General features: G+C 39.1%; 1 protein-coding gene across 2 annotated transcripts in view; it reads left to right on the top strand.

The window, feature by feature from the left end:
* TTC27 (tetratricopeptide repeat domain 27) overlaps nt 1-5,709 on the top strand; it is a 113,602-nt gene extending 107,893 nt beyond the window's left edge. For both annotated transcript variants that reach the window (XM_058419995.1, XM_040060206.1), the window contains 3 exons: nt 1,974-2,085; nt 2,673-2,773; nt 5,465-5,709. In XM_058419995.1, coding sequence (XP_058275978.1) covers nt 1,974-2,085; nt 2,673-2,773; nt 5,465-5,587 — 336 coding nt within the window. In that variant the 3' untranslated portion in view covers nt 5,588-5,709. The remainder of the gene's footprint in view (nt 1-1,973; nt 2,086-2,672; nt 2,774-5,464) is intronic.
* Nucleotides 5,710-17,686: the final 11,977 nt, after the last annotated feature.

The raw sequence follows: 17,686 nt of genomic DNA on the forward strand, positions 1-17,686 counted from the left end.
ATTTGCAGTACACAAATAGTCACTGATTTCTGATATCATATTATGAAGTAAAAATGATAAAGCCAGTATTTATTGGCTTTATTGCTGCAAGCACCATCATGAGTCAGTCAGATATTCAGTGACTATAACCGTATCTGTAGAAAAATCATAGATGTGTAGTCAGTTTGCCACCCATATTTATTAGGCAAAAGGTCAATTAATTCTAAAAGAGCATTATTATTTACTATATTGTGGCATCAAAGGACATCAAAGAGATGGGAACAAACCTTTAAAAGTGGCATGCACCTCCTTACAAATGTAGGGTTTGACATTTACTCCATGTCTTTCCATTCTGCACCTTATTTAGTGCAGGTCTAATTATATTTAACTAATTTTGTTCCTAACATGGAATTTGAAAGAACAATTTAATATGTCTGGCTATTGTAAAAGAGTGTCTTGGTTGCTGGGTTTTTTACTTTCCTGTTGTGCTGATGCATCTGATGCCACATGAATTGCTAGGGTCTACAGTTATAATTCACAACAGTGCTTTGTAAATTGAATCAAAGACAAGATTTGCAAGTTAGGAGTGTAAAACTACTGAAGTGTTGGGTTTGTGGTTCTGTTTTGGAGTTTTTTTCTTTAGCTTAGCATATATGTACTCTCACACTTCAATGTATCTGAACTGCCACCTTGTTCAGTAGTTCTTTCTTCCCTACACTGAATGCAGTCCAGTCCACACCTTTCCCACTGAGGAATCTTTCCAGCCTTCAAGTTTCCTGCTGATCCATCCCAGGCTATGAATCCCTTCTGTTCCTTGAACTTTCCCCAGCTCATAACTGTTTCCTTTCAGCATAAATCCAGGTTCCAGAAGTGCAAACAAACAGCCCACAAGACTTTGAATTCTTTCCTCTCCTTGACATCTGTCAGCAACCCCCCCGCAATTTGCTGCTCTTACTCAGACACATGCAGACTGAAATCAGACTGCTGTAAAAACTGTTCCTTCTCTTGGAAATTCTTGCCGCTCCTTGCCAGAACTACTACCAGTTACAACCTAAGTTATTATGAAAAAAAAATTAATTCACTCTGGTTTTACTTAATATCCCTTTACTGCCATTTACAGCAGCATGAGCAGTTCAGTCACCTGTGCCATAGTGATTAGAACTCTGGTGGGAGAGAGAAGGTGGAAGCTTCTGGGGTGACAACCCTCAAAATCAGAAGTCTTTACTGTGCTCATGTATATGTAGCACACTGAATTTTTTTTATTCTTTTATATTATCCTTAAACTATTTTAAAAGATAACTGGAGTGTTGTCATTGAACTAAGCCATGTAACTTCTGGCTTGTATTTGTTTCATATTTTTGATGCTGTAGAAAGAAAACAAAATTCAAAAGCAAAAATTAATTTCTTCTGCCAGATTTTTTTTTTCCCCTTAATGGGACCCTCCTTCAATGTTGTTTACATTTCTTATTCCTGTTCACACTGAAAACCAGAGCAATATGGCAAGTAATAGTTACATCTGTAAATAGCGTATTTCCCAGGATTACATATATAGGAAGAAAGCTTTGATGTATTCAGTTAAATTTTTTTTTAGATATGAATTAGCTGTTTGAAGTGTGAATTCAAGTATTTTTCTGTTTTTCATGTGCATTTAATTATGATGACTTGGCAAACATGGGTCACATCCATCAGTCTAGACAGATTTTTAAAAGATAAAAATTAGACACATGTTACTTTATATGCTTCTCATACTTGAGCTGCAGTATTGGTGAGGAACATCTGTGCTACAGCTGGCGCTTACTGCTGCAGAGGGTAACACTACATCAACTCACAAGAAATCAAGCAGAGGGGAACACTACACCAACTCAAAAGAAATCAAGCATAGTAAAGATAGATTCATTTTCTGGATTCACCACTGATTTTGTAGATACTTAAAACTAATTTTGTCTCCTAGTTGATTTTCTGACATACTGATACTTTTTCTTTCCTCCTTGCAGTCTCTGCAGTGTCTCACTAAGGCGCATAAATGTGAAATTCAATCAAGTGACTGGGAGAAAGATGTTTCTTCTTTTAAGGAAGTGGTGAAAGGAGCCATAGAGATTGCACATGGTATGTTCTACCTGAAAAGGACTTTTATTTTTCATGAAGAGTGTAACAAATATTTATTAAGTTTAGTAGCAAAATAATACTTTACCTATTGTATTTATTCCTACTGCTAGGAGTCCTGTAACAGAGAGTATCATCCTTATACTACATACAAAAATATACTTGGAATGAGGCAGAAATTGTGTAGGGTGAGTCAGTAAACATATGACTGGTAAACATGGAATCAATTAGTTCCATGATCTAGCAACTTCATAATGCAAGTGAAAATGCATCTGCAGTTCATCTCAGTGCTCAGATCATCACATAAATTGTTTGATTGAGTGTGCCAGTCAGGAAATGAATGAAACTTATTAAGATTATTCCATGTTCTGTCATATTTATGTTTAAAAAGGATACAGATACCTGTTGTGTTTAGAGTTATCTTCTCAAAAGTACTTGGCTTTTTTTTTTTACTTTGTGTTTTTTGGGGGGGGATATTACATTTAAAATTATCTGTGGAGGGTATCTTTAATGAAATGTTTTTGTTCAAAGATCATTGTTAGAGTGGTAATGCATTTTTGCTTTGGGGTCCTTCTGTGTTTGGATTCTAGTGGCTATAAAATGCAGCAAGACCAAATCTAATCGTCAGGAAGCTTTGCAGATACTTTCTTCATCTCGGCTCAACTTGCGTGGCTTGTCATCCAAGGCAAAGGTAGGAACGTTTGAAAGCTAGGGATCTTTGTTCTGCTGCCAGAATTTCTCTGTTTTGAATCAATTATAGATCAAATAATACCTGCCCATCTCAGCGCACCATCAGGTGTTTATCTCTATGCTGTTAAGGATTCCCGTTTTAAGTAAACTTTTTTTTCCCTTCTTCCTCCTAGGCTTTGATTGCAATACTAGTCTAAGAGGCAGCATTGACATTTTAGAGTAAGGTAGAATTTTACTTAAAATGTTGGGCAAACAGATTTGAATGTCTGAAAGCAAGCAGACGTTTCAAAGACCTGTTTTTAATGTGAGTAGTCATGGGATAAACTGGGCACTTTCAGAAAAAATGGATCTAAACCTGCAGAAAAGACCCAAATGTGTCAGGATTGCTTTGCATCACTTGGTGTGTTTTAAAAGGAGTTATTAAAAGACAGAACTCAGTTTTAATCTGGTTTTTATGAATACCTTACCAATTCAGATATCAATTACTTGAAAAAGTCATCATGTTTGAATCATACTTTTTCTGTTACAATACACATCTTGTCTTAAAGAGGGATTCTTCCTGCCTGTGAAGGGAGAATTAGCAACTGTGAATCACAGAGCTGAAGTTTTATAATGTGTGCTTGTGTTACACATTCATCATCAGTGTGCTAAACTTGGCTCATTTTCTCTTAAGTCCTTTAATTTTAAGGATAAAAGCCTAGGAAATTTGCATTATCAGACACAAGCTGGATCTGTAACTCAGTTTTTAAATACAGGCATAGGTAAGACTTTCAAATGTGTTGAAAAAAGAGACAACATATGTTTTGCTGTAACTCACAGAATATGATTGTTTTCTCTTTAAAAAAGGTGCATAGACTGAGTATTACTTTAGAGAAAGCACTAAATGATATCAATTATATGAATACAAGTGCAGGTGGTTTATATTATGAAAGATCATGTAATATCTGAAAGATTAAGAATGTATGAGTCTAATAAAATCTATTTTAAATTCCAAAGGCACTAATTAAATGAACATCTATATTATTGGCAGCTAATAGTTTTATGGTACTTCTGACGAAGCTGTCTTATGAGAAACTAAGCATTTTATATGGACCCATTGGTTTTGCATCCTTTCCAAGATGCCATCTTACTTTTAATTTGAAGTCATACTGAATTTTCAAAGTCTGTTGAAAAGTTTAAAAAGTCAGTCATCTTCTGTCCTATGCACAGACAGTTTAGCACTGTTTCTGCCTGTCCAAGCTTGACTGCATCTCATTTTACTGCCCTGTGAGTCAATATTAGTGTGGGGGATTTTTTTCATTTTTAATTTCAACTGAAAAAAGCACTTTAAAAATGGGCTGAGAGCAGACTCACTAGTTAAGATCTCAGAAGGAATAAAAAATCCCAGTGAAAATGACTGATAAAATTCCAGAATTTTGTAGTCAGGACCATGCAATTGGAACAAATCAGTAGAACAGGTGAAACAATGTCGCTGCTTACGGAATCTCCGTCGCTTGATGTTTGAACTCCTGTGTTGTGCCAGACTCATGAAGCTGGCTGAAGCACAATCTGCTGAAGGCCGCAGATCAGAAATGTGCTGCTCCTGGGTTCTTTTCTGTACAGGCCCTGCTGGGCAGATAGCCCAGCAAACAGTACAGTGGGCAGTCTTCTGGTCCTTGTCCTGATGCATCATTTGGATCTGACAGGTGGGGTCAGAAAAAAGAGGAAGGTTATGGAGGAGCATTGTAAGTGCATGAAATGTGGGCACTGTTTTGGGGAAACATAGGGCACAAAGCCCAAAGAATGAAACTCCCCCAGGCTGTCTCTAGCTGAATGGATTTTTCTAACTGTGTGTAGAGACAGAAAAAAAAAAAAAAAAAAAAAAAAAGACAGAAAATAATTATATCATCCTGGTTTATTTAGCTATCTTACCAAAAAGAACCAAACTTTTGTGTCACACTCCTGGTGTGAGGTTTTTGGGCTGAAAGTCAAAGAAGTTTCTGTACTTGTAGGATGAACACGTTTGTGTAAGATGTTCCTTATTTCACAACATTGCTTTGATGCACAGTGAATACCTTGGTTCAAGCCTTTTAAGTACATTTTTGTTTATCTACATATGCGTATTATCCTATTATATTTCAATGATATAATAATGGACAGATGTACTCCAGAGCAGCTTTTGTTTTCTCGGTTTGTTTTTGTCTCTAAATGTAGGCTTTGTGTTTGTGTCAAATGAAGTGTGAATCACTCTCCCTTTACATAATGAAGGGAAAACATATGTTTGGGTGTCCCCCCTTCCTCTTATTTCTGTAGTGGTACCTCACACAGCCTCAATGTTAAATCAATGAAGATTATGATTGCTCATGAGTTCGCTTTTTTGGGGGTTGGGGGTTTTTTTTGTTTGTTTCTGTTAATGTCTTAAGGTCTTTAAGAACAATCTATTTTTATTACTCTGTAGTGTTTTGTTTTCTCTGGTATAACTTAGTTACACACAGGTGAATGCCTCCACCCATGCATGTCTTGATATCAGATGTGAAAAAATGGCTTTTTCTTAGAGAGAGATACACCGTCATAGCTTACAAAATTATGAAAAGCAGTATAGAGATGATGAGCTTCCTGTATTTTGTTTCTCCCCTGAAAGAGAGAAACTGTATGTATCTTTTAAAGGTATTTATTTATATAGTACTTACAAGTATTTCTTTTTGTTGTGCAGCAACTTTTCATAGATGTAACAAGTAATGAGGTACACAGTGAGATAGCTGATGAGGTGACAGCTATGGACAACATGATTGCTGAACTTCAGGAGCTGAGCAACCAGCTGAGAGACCAGTGCTGACATATGGACCAAATTTCGGGACAGGATGACAAGAATGACATGTTTCCGTTGCCACCGCTTTTGCTGATGAAATGGTAACAATTCTCAGCCAACAGCACTCTCAATAAACACTTTTCTGTACAGTGCTGTTCTTGTGGTCAGCGTTTTTCGAAGTTCCAACTGCCTTTTGAGATTCTTTCTTACCTGGTCCCACTTTCTAACCCGGTCTTACAAAGTTGCATGTTTTGGTTCATCAGCCCCAGATTTCCTGGAAGAGAGCTGCTGATGTTTGTAAGGTGATTATGGAGGATTAGTTCTGCCTATTTCATCCGCCTTGGTTCTGGGATGCTGGAGGATGCTCCACCCAGGTGGGGGAGCAGGGGACGTGATGGTCTGGAGGAGAAGAAAAAGCAAGCAGCAGAGGTGGGAGCTGAGCCCAGCCTATTTCCCATTTTAATTCACCATTAATTGATTACAGGGTGGTAATGGGATCCTGGGAGCAAGAATTTAGTCTTTTTTGTTCTTCAGGTAATACAGTTAAAGTAGAAGGCTGTTTGTTGCATTAGAATTTGCAAACAGTTATTACTTAAAGTAGTATTGGTTTATTCAACATACATAACTTGGGTCCCATGGGCAATGGACTGGTACTTCATTTGGGCTTTTTTATAGGCAGGGTGATTTCCCCCACTAAGGCAGCAATAAAACAGCAGTCTAATCTAAAATACTTATATCTGACTAGACCCAAGTGTCTTATTTTGATCTGGACTATTTTGCATGGTTTCATTTTTCAGCATCTTTGCTACTGCTCTTTTTAAAATAAGATTTTTTTTCAGGGTTTTCCAGAAACCTGTGTGAAATAATTTCCTCACATATATGGTTTTGGCTTGCTCCTCCCTATGAGAACGGTGTGATTATCTATATTCTGGCTTTGTACAGCCTGTGGTTGTCTTGGGTTATGTAACCAAAAAATGTGTATTCTATTTCATCTGTTGAAAGCTGTTGGGGAGATGTTTTTTCCTTATCTCTTGTGACTCCAGGAGGCAGGGGTGCAGATGCCTTCTGATAATGGCCCAGCCATGAAAACCAGGTGGGGCAGTGTTTCTTATCTCTTTCACCACCCCTCCATCCTCCAGGGGAACATCTCCTGATAATGGACCATCAGGGCCCACCAATGACATGACACATTGCATCATCCCATTGTGAGATGCTCCACCCACTGGGGGAGGAGCCAGCTGTTCTTAGCCAGGTAAAAACTGGGACTGAAGGACACAAGGTATCCAGTTTTCCCACTGGATTCCCAGAGGAAGACCGGACCCATCTCACCACCACTGGACTTTCTACAGGACCATCTACTCCACAGAGCCACATCTGTTGTTCCAGAAGGACTTAATTTGGACTGCTTCCAACATCCTGACCAACAGGGTGCCAGGTTGTATCCCTGCACTCTGTCAGGGTTTTTCCAGGATTTTTGCTTGCTTACTTGCTTGGGGTTTTTTGTGCTACTACATTTGTATTTTCTTTCTTTTTTTTTTTTTTTTTTTTTTTTTTTTTTTTTTTTTTCTTTTCTTTTTTTTTCAGTATTCCTAGTAAAGAACTGTTACTCTATTCCCATATCTTTGCCTGAAAGCCCGTAATTGCAAAATTATAATTATTTGGAGGGATGGGGCTTTACATTCTCCATTCCAAAGGGAAGCTCTAGCTTTCCCTGGCAGACAACTGTCTTTCAAAACCCAGACAGTGCTATGATCTGTTGCTGAATGGTAAGAATTTTCTCCCTGAAGAGAAAGCCAGAAGGTACAAGTAAACCAAACAATAATTTGGATTTGAAGCAGCAGTACATGCATGTTAATTTGGTGCATGCAGGGGTAAACTATCTTGACAAGCTGCACATCTTTGTAAGACCTCTTAGAATGAAGAATAAATTATTTGGTGTCAGTATTTAAACATGAGGTTTTCACACAGATTGCCATCTTAGTAATAGGTTTACCTGCTAGGAAAGGACAGGTAGATCTAAAACACCTCTTTGTTGAAATTGCCCAGAAAGAGAGGAGACATTAAAGTTTTTGCAGAGGGAGTTTGCTTTAGCTGTTCCTGTTTTGCTCATATGTATAATGAGGAGTTCACCTGACTTAAAAAAAAAAAAAAGGGGCTTGGAGTTTTGTGACAGACTAGCACCACTACCATTTTTTTTATTTGTCTTTATGTTTTGATGTGACTTAACCTTATTCACTAAGGAAAAGAAAGTATCTTTAAAACCATTATTTTGTTCCTAGCACTAAGTTTTTTAGGAAGAAAGGGTTTAGGTGCGGAATAGTTCAGTGCCAGAAAATCTTGAACTTTTGTAGTAATCCTATGGCAGATTTTAAAACAGAATTTTATCCCATGATTAGCTTGAAAATGTGGGATTTGAATTCTGTTGTCTTGATTGAAAAGACGATCATTCTGTTGAGTTTACCTGAGACACTTTCATAGCTGCATTTTGGCCGTGCAGAACATGAAGCCAGAATCATTTTTGTATAATGGTTTCTGCCTAGCATTTAAAAATGATAGATGGGAAGTTAACACTTCATGTGGAATACTAGAAAATTCTCTGAAAAAGCCTTCAAGTTCTTTTCCATTTGATTTTGGTTTTTTCAAAATTCTTTTTGTTCTTTGCCCAAGGTGGTCAAGTGAAAATGTCATTCTGCTCTTTCAGTGTCTCTTCCTTAACAGTGCTTCACGTGTTTTCTCAGCACAGATTTTTTCCCCATTTGTGCCTCCTTGTCTTAGTAGATGCACGGAACATAAGCGGCTTTGTCTTTTACCTCAAACAGGGGAAGCCTAGTGAGAACAGACAGGGTGTTCCTGTAGAGTGGGATGACTACTGTAATGACAGCACATCAGTTTTCCTGTCACAATTAATGTAATAGAGGGGAGACGTCTGCAGAGACTTAGAAATACACAACTTAAACATGTACAGACGATTTACATGGTGTGAAAGATGGCAAGGCAGGAGCTGCCTCATCATTAAGAAGTCTGGCTTTTCAGAGCAGATAGTGATGCCAGAAGACCTCAGCCACTTTACCCATGAGACAGAACACCTGATGTAAATCTCTTCACCAGGTATGTACTCGTTACCTCTTCCTGTGTATTGGTGGTGTTTTCTTCTTCCTCAGGTACAAGGTGAGCCCATACTGTTTCTTTGGGGATCATCACAGGCCTTTTAAAACTTTCCAGACACAAAAACCATGTCAGTTTTGTATGGTACGGATTTTCTGTGTTCATGCCATCAGCATTTGGTTCAGAATAGCTTTAGGAGACTGTTGTCATGAAGACAATGTTTCTATAAAAGCTCTGGCTGTCATAAAAAATCTGGCCAGTATTGAAAGAGGAAGAATAATTTCCTAAACAGACTTCAGACTTTTCAGCTCTCCATCTTATGGGGAGCGTCTGTCTTCTTACTTGGATCACTCTTGTGACAACTGCAGTATCCTTGAGAATTTAGCAAAACTGGACAGTCCTTTCCTGATACAGTTGTCACATCTGCAAATACCTCTATAACTCCTGTTATTTTCAAAGTTCTATGCCCAGAGCATGCTACCTATTATTAATTAGTGTAGCACAGACTCGATTAAGAAATATGTTGCAGGAATGGCTTACACTTCACAGTAGAACTTCAGGTACTTTCTGATTTTTTTTGTCTTTCTGACTTCAGAAGTATTGGGGTTTCCCCCTTTTGACATCTCTCTGCCATTAGAGTTAATGTGGTGGGACATGGAGGTAAAACAGATGAATCTAGATTTTTCAATTTCTACCAACCCAGACAGGGAAAGCAACTGCCTCAGAGTTTTGAAGGTGAGTATAAAGCCAGGAAGTATGATGTATGAAAAAGAATTAATTTCTGTGGTCTAAAAGGGTTTGTTATTATGTCTTTGACCTAATATGGTTCAACACATGATGTATTTTCAGCCCCTGGTGGTTAGAACCCAGGGAAGATCTTCTGATTCACCCAAAGGGCTGTTTTGAGCTGGGTGTGGTACTAAAATTTTTGGGGGGGTTGGGACATTACTCATGAGCTGAAGTGAATGTTCTTAGGGCTGGTGGGTCCACACTGACTCAGGCAGGTCATCCCAAGTACAGGCCAGTAAATGTTGTGTACCATGTCACATTGTCCTTTGTGTTCCTTCCACCACGCTGACCATTCAGAAAGGCAGGCAGCTCTCATCATTCATGCAGAGCTCTGTACTAAAACTGTGGAAAGAAATAAAGCTTTGAATAACTTTTCAGTTCTAAAAATGGTGCATGTTTTATATCAAATACAGAGGACATATTTACAAGATCAGCTTTCGGATGTGTACATACATTGGTTAAAACTATGCCTCTTCAAATTAAATTGGACAAAAAAATTGCCAGGTATTAATTTTACCCTGCTTTGAAATTATTTTGATTTAGCTCTTCTGTTCAGTATTTCTGTCTCAATATCAGTGACTGACAGTACAGATGGACATAATGTATTTCAGGAGATAAAAGGAAGCTAAACAAACTCATTCTATTTCCAGAGGAATACAAATTAAAATAATGTACAAGTGCCTAATTTTTTCTTCATCTGCATTCTTGCAGAGCTCTGTACCAGAAGTGCATACAAAATAGGGAAAAAGTAACAGCTGATAGGCTACAACTTGGGTTCTCTGAACTTAAAAATAAACCGGAATTTGATAGGAAATACCTTACTGTAAAGAAGAAAAAAATGCCATCAACTGTATGGAGTTGTTTTCAGTGTGATTACTCAAACTAAATGCTTTGTGTTTCAAAAATTATTTCAAAATATTTTTGTTTATATTGTGTCTATATATTTGTAAGCATATATGTATACATGTACAAACATGCACATGCACACATATATGGAATCTTGTGTGTGTCACAGAAACAGTTAATAATTCTGAAGGTGTAAGAGGTACATTTACAGAAAGGTACATGTCATGAAAGCTGTATGCATTACAGAGACTGGAAATCAGACCAGATGTAATAAAGTCATTCCTGTACATTTTACATTATGTGTTTCAGGCACAAGACTTGCAAATAAGGTGAATTTCACAAGTTACTGGCAATAAAATTTTACATTTATACAAAGCCTAATGTAATACTGAAGTAGGGTAAGTTTTTGCAGCATTCAGGCATACTTAAAAATAGATAGGTTTCAATCAACCAGTAGCTTATTCAGGCATGTGCTCAAATATAGTAGCTGCATTCATTAGGCAAACATTTCTACTAATCCTTCAGCTACACTAATAAAAGAGTTATGCTTTATGGGCTGAGTGTAGTAGCACAGAGGTCTCTTTTTAACTATTAACATCCTTCAAAGACTAAGGTCTAATCATTATTAGTGACAGTATTTGGTTTTCAGGAAATGAGTTGAAAATTGGTGACTTAACAGCATGTTGTTAGAAGTCCTTACTGAAAATGGAGACAACCTCACTCTTGGGAGCAGCTTATATGCTGTAGCTAAAGTGAATTTGTTTCTGCTCTTTAAACAAAGAAAGTCATCAGACAACAGCAGCTATCTTGTTGGACATTTTGGTTTAGCCATTTGTCCTTTCACTCACACTTTTGCACCTTTGACTCTCCTTTGCACTTTTGATTCCCTTATTAAGGCAAGAAAAGTAAGTTTGTGGATTCAGGCTCTCTTCACTCAGCAAGACGAGGATGCCAAGTCAAGTAATTGCTGTTCTTCTCTGCTGGATTAGATGAAAGAGCTATTACAAATTTAATCCACTAATACTGACATAAACCTAAAATGAGCCTCTGCAACAATGGAGTGATTTAGGATTAAAAATCTATGTTAAATAACAGTTTTCCAATTTAACCTAAGTATGAAAGTCTTATTTTTCTGTTTCCAGTTTAGTCTGATCCGAATGTTTTCTCAGAACACACCAAGAACCTTTTCATCAGCAGTGATGTCATATGTCCCTTCTCAAATTTTTTTTCCTATTTATTTTAAACGTCAGTGACCTGTGAGTCAACTACAAGAGTTCTTGGCCAAAAATCAGTGTAACAAACCGGGCAAAGTACCAGCCCAGAGTCTTGCAATGGAAAACTGGGATTAACAGCATGAAGATCTTCAAAACTGCAAGTTAGCCTATTAATGACCTCACTGCTGAAGTGAAGTAGCTATGTTTTTAAAGTTGCTTTTAGAAGTTAACCCCTACAATTCAGCTCTTTTCCACTGTCATCTCTAAATAAGCATCATATTCTTTTTGTCTTAAGTGCGACCATTACATCCACTTCCAAGGATTTTTCCTGCTTAGGAGCTGCTTTTCAGTTTCTGCTCACTGGGATGGTGATCCTACTAGCACGGAAACTACCTTTATGATTCTTTCTCCACCCTCTCTAGCACGGAGTTGACTTGACCATCTTTGTGATCTCTCAACCCTCTGCCAGTTTTTTGACCTTTGGTCCCTGGAAAAGCAGTCCTAATTTTCATGGTTCTTTGTTTGCTTCTGCCTCACAGCAGTTTCATTTTGTCCTTTTCCAGCAGTATTGTCCCACCGTCCCCTCCCTGTAATCTCTCTTCACCGCTTTAAGGTTTGTCTATGAGGTCTTAATAGGAAAGATGGTAGCAAGGACCTTAAGATTGCAATTATTGTAGAGGGTAGCTGGCAGCAGCATGAAAAATTTAATTTGTAGTGAGATGTTACTTGAAGGAGTGGGAAAAGGGCATTTTTCCCCTCTTGTCTTGGCTGAGCCCCTTGAGGATGAGACAGAGGGCAAAGACCTTTATGTTCAAGGGGAGTTAAGAGCACCATGAGTGTTTGCCAGAAAACTCAGACTGTGGAGGAAGAACAGCAGCCCAGAGATGATGATGATGGTCCCTATGGAACTGCTGAAACAAGGAAAAAACTATTAGCACTCTTCATCAGACAGGAAAGCACAAGTTTTTCCTTAGTAAAAGCTGGAGCAGTAAATAAGCAGACCATACATTGCAAGAGGGAGATGGCAGACCAACCAGAAGTAACAGATGCAGCTGGAGAGAAAAGTAAGTCCGGTTTGGCAATAGCCCGAAGTTAAAAGAACGGACTTTCAGGCACAAACAGCAGCGTGCTGCAGGACTTGTAACAGCCCGTGTGGTCTGAGGGGTGGTCTGTCAGGGAATGCTCCAGAGGTACCTGCAATTCTTTTACTTGTTTAATTTGTACCAGTCCATCTTCCTTGGTTCAGTTTTTGCTATTGTCAATGCTATCACCTCCTGTTAGATAGATTTTTAATTTGACTGTAAATTCAGTGTAAATTCTGTGCAGCCCTAAAGCCAGGCATAGTGAACACAGCGTCAATCAGTCTGCATTATCTGTTGGCAAGTGAAAAACAGGCAGGTAATTCATAAGCTTGGCAAGCTACTGAAATCAGATAATTTTTGTAATCTTAACTTATTGTCATGCTAGGCAGAGAAGGGTTTTTTTATAGCTAAAGTATGTCTTGCATTTGGTCTGTACTTCACAAGGGCTTTTACTGCCCTTTTTTATCTCTAAGAAAGCTGATATGTGGACAAAGCCAGTTGTAAAGAATTGATGCAGAATAACTTACATAGTTTCAAATGCAACTTTATATTGAGTCCTGTGTAATTTATAAATTAATGGAGGAAGGAGAAAAAAGGAACTGGTCTATGGCAACAATGTGAGAAGTGAAGTCCATAGAATGAAATGAAGTAGTGCTAGTACCAAGGACACGCAGTGTTGTGATGCCATTTGCAGGTGGCACTTGCTGCAGTTTCACTGCAGAAAGAGTTGTCAGATACAGATTCTGATATGTTCCTAACCAGAACTATAGCAAACTTCTTGCAAGCTAGTAATCAGGAGGATTGGCACTGAGGTAAGTAGGATTTTTCCAAGTTTCCTGAACGTCTTGGACAAAGATTCTATCTCCTGAAGTTAAGCCTCTGCTTATCCTGTTTCCTCAGTGTCTTGTGTCTATTATACTCTTGAGTGCCTCACTCTCTTGGATAAAACCTGGAGTTTTCTGCTTTCTTTGGGTTACAGCATCTACCTAACTTGCTGCAGGTAGTGCAGACCACTCGTAGAACACACAAGCATACATGATCACACATGTTTGTAGTGGTCCTCCCTCTGCCTCGAGGCAAAGCAAAGTAATCTGGAATGTTCTGCTTCCCAAGGTGACGTGTCTGAAACTGTGGGGTTTTTCTCCTGGTTTATCATTCCTGCACATGAATGCTCCCACCTGCTACTGCAGTGTTTGAGTGCCTGCTGCATAATATCACTGGCTAATAACCAAGTCTCTTGTGGATATCATGGGAGCTTTTGATTTATGCTCTTTCAAGCATTCTGCCTGAGGCTAAATTTTAGAGTTTCTGGTTAAGGTTTTATTATTTCCATGAGGTTTAGCTGAGTGAAAAAGATACCAGTTTTGTGAATACCGTGGTGGGGTGATTTGTTTGTTGGATTGGTTTCTAAAAGGAAAGTTTTGCAATTTTTTTTTTTTTCCTAAAAGCAGTTGAATCCTGTGTTATTTTGCTGGCAAGGCCTTTAGCTGAATGATGCTACATGGGGAAGCTTGGGGAGCTGAGCCAAGGAACTTTGGAAGGTATTTAGATCTTTTCTGGACATTTTCTCATACATTCATACTAGAAGTTATTTTGCACATTGCAAATGATTTTTATTTTTCATACAAGTCTACTTGTGAAAGTATTGGGAAAGCAGTGAATGTAGCTTACTGTGACAACAGTGAACACAACTGGGATACGTTGTCACATCCTGCCTCCAGGTGTTTTGGATATAGTGCAGATATGCTTACCTTCCAAGGTATAAATCCAGAGGAAAACCTGACAGCCTCCCTTACGCTGCTTCTTGCTGTAATGACATTTCTACAACAAGGTTCTGCATCAGTGAAAACAAATGGGGTTTGTATTATGCGATGGCAAGGTTGTATCTGTGCAGACAAGCAATTGCATTTGAGTTGTTAAAAGCATTCATGCCTTGATTTATTGTCACTGAAATTTAATCTAGGGTGTTTTGGTTTTTTTCTTTGGACTTTCTCTCTGAGAGTTCTAGTGAAAATATTGCATCACCACTTCAGGAATGGAGCTGCAGTGTTATTTTGATCTGTCAGATGCAGAGGCCATGAACTTCCCCTGAGAAACTTGGTGAAACAGCCTTTCCATTCACTTGAGGATTTGTAGTGTAAAGAATGCTTCCTAAAACTGAGGCCTCGCAGTTTAAAACAGTAGCTCTCATAACTTGTTCTGCATGTGAGCCTGATTTGTTTGCATATTCTTCTCGGATGCAGTAAAGAAAAGTTACTTCTCTGTGTGTGTGTAGATTTATTAGGGCAAAACACTGCACTATGTTAAGAACAGTATTCTTGAAAAAGTAGCGATTCTTCAAACTCACTTAAACATTGTCTTGTCAGACCTTAAATGTGCTTTTCTGCAAGCTTAAATGAGTTTAAGCCTTGTGAGTATTTCAAAATCTGTTTGGAAAGATAATTAAAAATAAAAAGTAGAGCTTTAAGAGGAAAATATCTGAAATAATACTAAACATTTTAAACATCTAAAATCCTCACAGCAGTCATGCATCTATTTGACAGAAGCTTAAAAATAACATTGGCTGTAATGCTTGGCAAAATTGTGTATGTGCGAGGGCACTTATGTGTGCGGGTTTGTGCCTTTTAAAGGCGAACAATGCTAATGTGTCTTTACAAATTACTGTCCTGTTTGCCTTGATACCATCAGTGATCTCAGAACAGCTCTGGAGATGGTGTTTAACTGGCAGAATGAGGGCAGGAGTATAAAATTGTTTTATAAGTCTCACTCGTAAATACTGACTGTAATGCAGCCCGTTCTGTTGCATCTTCCTTGCCTTCAATCACCACCTCACACATTAGCCTGCCCTGCTTCAACTCATTACCAGCTGTCTTGTTTTTGGCATGCTCTTTGAGAGGCTGTGTACCTCCCCAGAATCCTCCTTTCCCCTGCAGCACGGCTTTCCTGGAATCAGGGAAATTGGGAAATCTCTCCAGGTCGCAGTGCTCCAGCATAGTCCCTTTAAGAGGAACCCACAGGTTTCACAAGGAGAGTTTGGACAGAAAATCCCTGGCAGACTTGGCTCCTTACCAACTTACTCCCCTGTTAACCCTTGAGTCAGTAAAGGTCATGCAGATGGCTCAAGGAGGAGGATGGGAGTGCAGAGACTTCTGATCCTTTCACTTGGCTTCTCTCAAATGAAAGGGAGATGGGAATTGGGTTTTGCATTGAAGTGTTAAGTGAAGTGCCTCTGTGCCTTAAGAAAGGGATACTCAAGTAATGACGGGGGGGGGGAGGCAAATATTTTCTTATGCACTCATAAAATCCTAGGAATGGAAAAATAAAGCCGTTATTTAGTCACTGAGGTTCAGACAGCAAGCTGAGATCTCAGTCACGGCTGAGATCCCCCCGGGATGGGCACTGTGCACATCCCAAGCAGTCCCTGTTGCAAGAGCTGGGGATTGCAGTAACGTCTGGTAGGATGTCAGCCTGCTCCGTGACGGCGTGGCAGATCTCACATACACTCAGAGAAACACTGCTCTGTCCCAATCATGGGACTCAACTGCCCATTGGGAACGGTCTGTGGCCCATCTTAATGTCCAGACTTGAACTGTGCCCACATAATGCTTGGAAGAGAGTTAGCTGGCCTCAGCCAAAACCGTGCCATTCTACCAATTCAGCTGGGTGAGTGACTGGGGTGGGTCTGTGCTCAGACACTGTTGGTTTGAGCAGTCTAGACAGAGCTGAAGAATACAGTTCCTACTCCAGGAAAACCACAGCCCAAGGATTGCCAAATAGGCAGAGGAATAAGAACGTCAGTTTCTGGTACATTTGTTTTATGTACAAGTTACTGTGAACTCCTGTGAGCAGCTGGAGGAGATATGAGGTAAGGCCTTGTGAAAAGCAACGGGCTTTGCAGGTGACCTTAGAGCTATTGCTTTTAGATGTAGTTATACATATGGAAGATGTCCCAGAAGTGACTTTGGGGAGCTGACAAAGAAAAGCTTGTTGCCCTGACAGAAAAATAAGCCACAGATGGAAGAAGTAGTAGATAACAGCAGTCTTGACAAGAAAACATAAAAGAGGACAAGACTGAATTAAGCCAGGCTTGAAGGTTTTAGTCTTCAAATGACTGATAAGGAAGAATAATTAAACAGGAAAGGGTAAAGAGATGGGAACCATAAAGTAATCAAACTTGCTAGTGAGCAGTAACGACTAAAATTAACTACTTTCTTCTGCTCCTGAAGAAGGACGTGAATCTTCTGCGTTCATTTAGTCAGCTCCTATCTCCACCTTAACGTTATTTTTATATATGACACTTTTCTGAGAATATAGCAGATGGTGAATATAGCAGATGTAACTTCTATATACAGTCAAAGAACATGCATATATGTGCAGCTGCACAGAACATATATTAACGGCTCAAATATCTTTAGAGAAATATAACCGTAAAAGGGTTTAATTTGTAGGAAGAAATAGAAATCCAGAATTCATGCATGCCTGCAGTCCCCCATGTGCTATATTCCAGCTGCAGCTGACAGTGCTGGCTGTCCCTGGTGGGACAGCCAGGCCATAGATGTCTGCTTTGTAAAGAACCTGTAAATTTAACAGCAGATGGACTCATCCTGTGGCTGACTGGCAAGGGAAAGTGTAGCTGTTGTCATCTGTAAGCCCATTTTATCTGTCCCTAGTCATGGAGCACAACCTTGTGATGGGCATGCTGTCACCATTTCTGACGTGTGGCCACATCTCTACACAGAAAGGAAGGGGTGTGCAAAATCTGACTCGGAATATTTCCCTGTCTCCCCCTTGACCCTGGCATTGTACTGACTGAGCTATATGAAAAGTGTTGGGAAATAAACCCCAGTCCTTACTCTTAGCTGCATCTAGTGGGGCACTTTTTACACCACTGGAAAGATTTCATTGTAACTGACCTTCAAGCATGATTTATTTTTGTGCTCTGAGTATTTTTAAGATTAACCCAGAGGACTAAACTCCTAAATAACTCACTGATGAGAGTGGAGGAGGACACATGGTGTTGCCATTTCCAATAGCTTTGAAGGGTCTGGAAAGTCCCTGAGTGGTGTTTTCAGCTTGGGAGGAAATTTTCT

This window comes from Hirundo rustica, chromosome 3 (assembly GCF_015227805.2).
Source record: "Hirundo rustica isolate bHirRus1 chromosome 3, bHirRus1.pri.v3, whole genome shotgun sequence".
In the NCBI taxonomy this organism is placed as follows: Eukaryota; Metazoa; Chordata; class Aves; order Passeriformes; family Hirundinidae; genus Hirundo; species Hirundo rustica.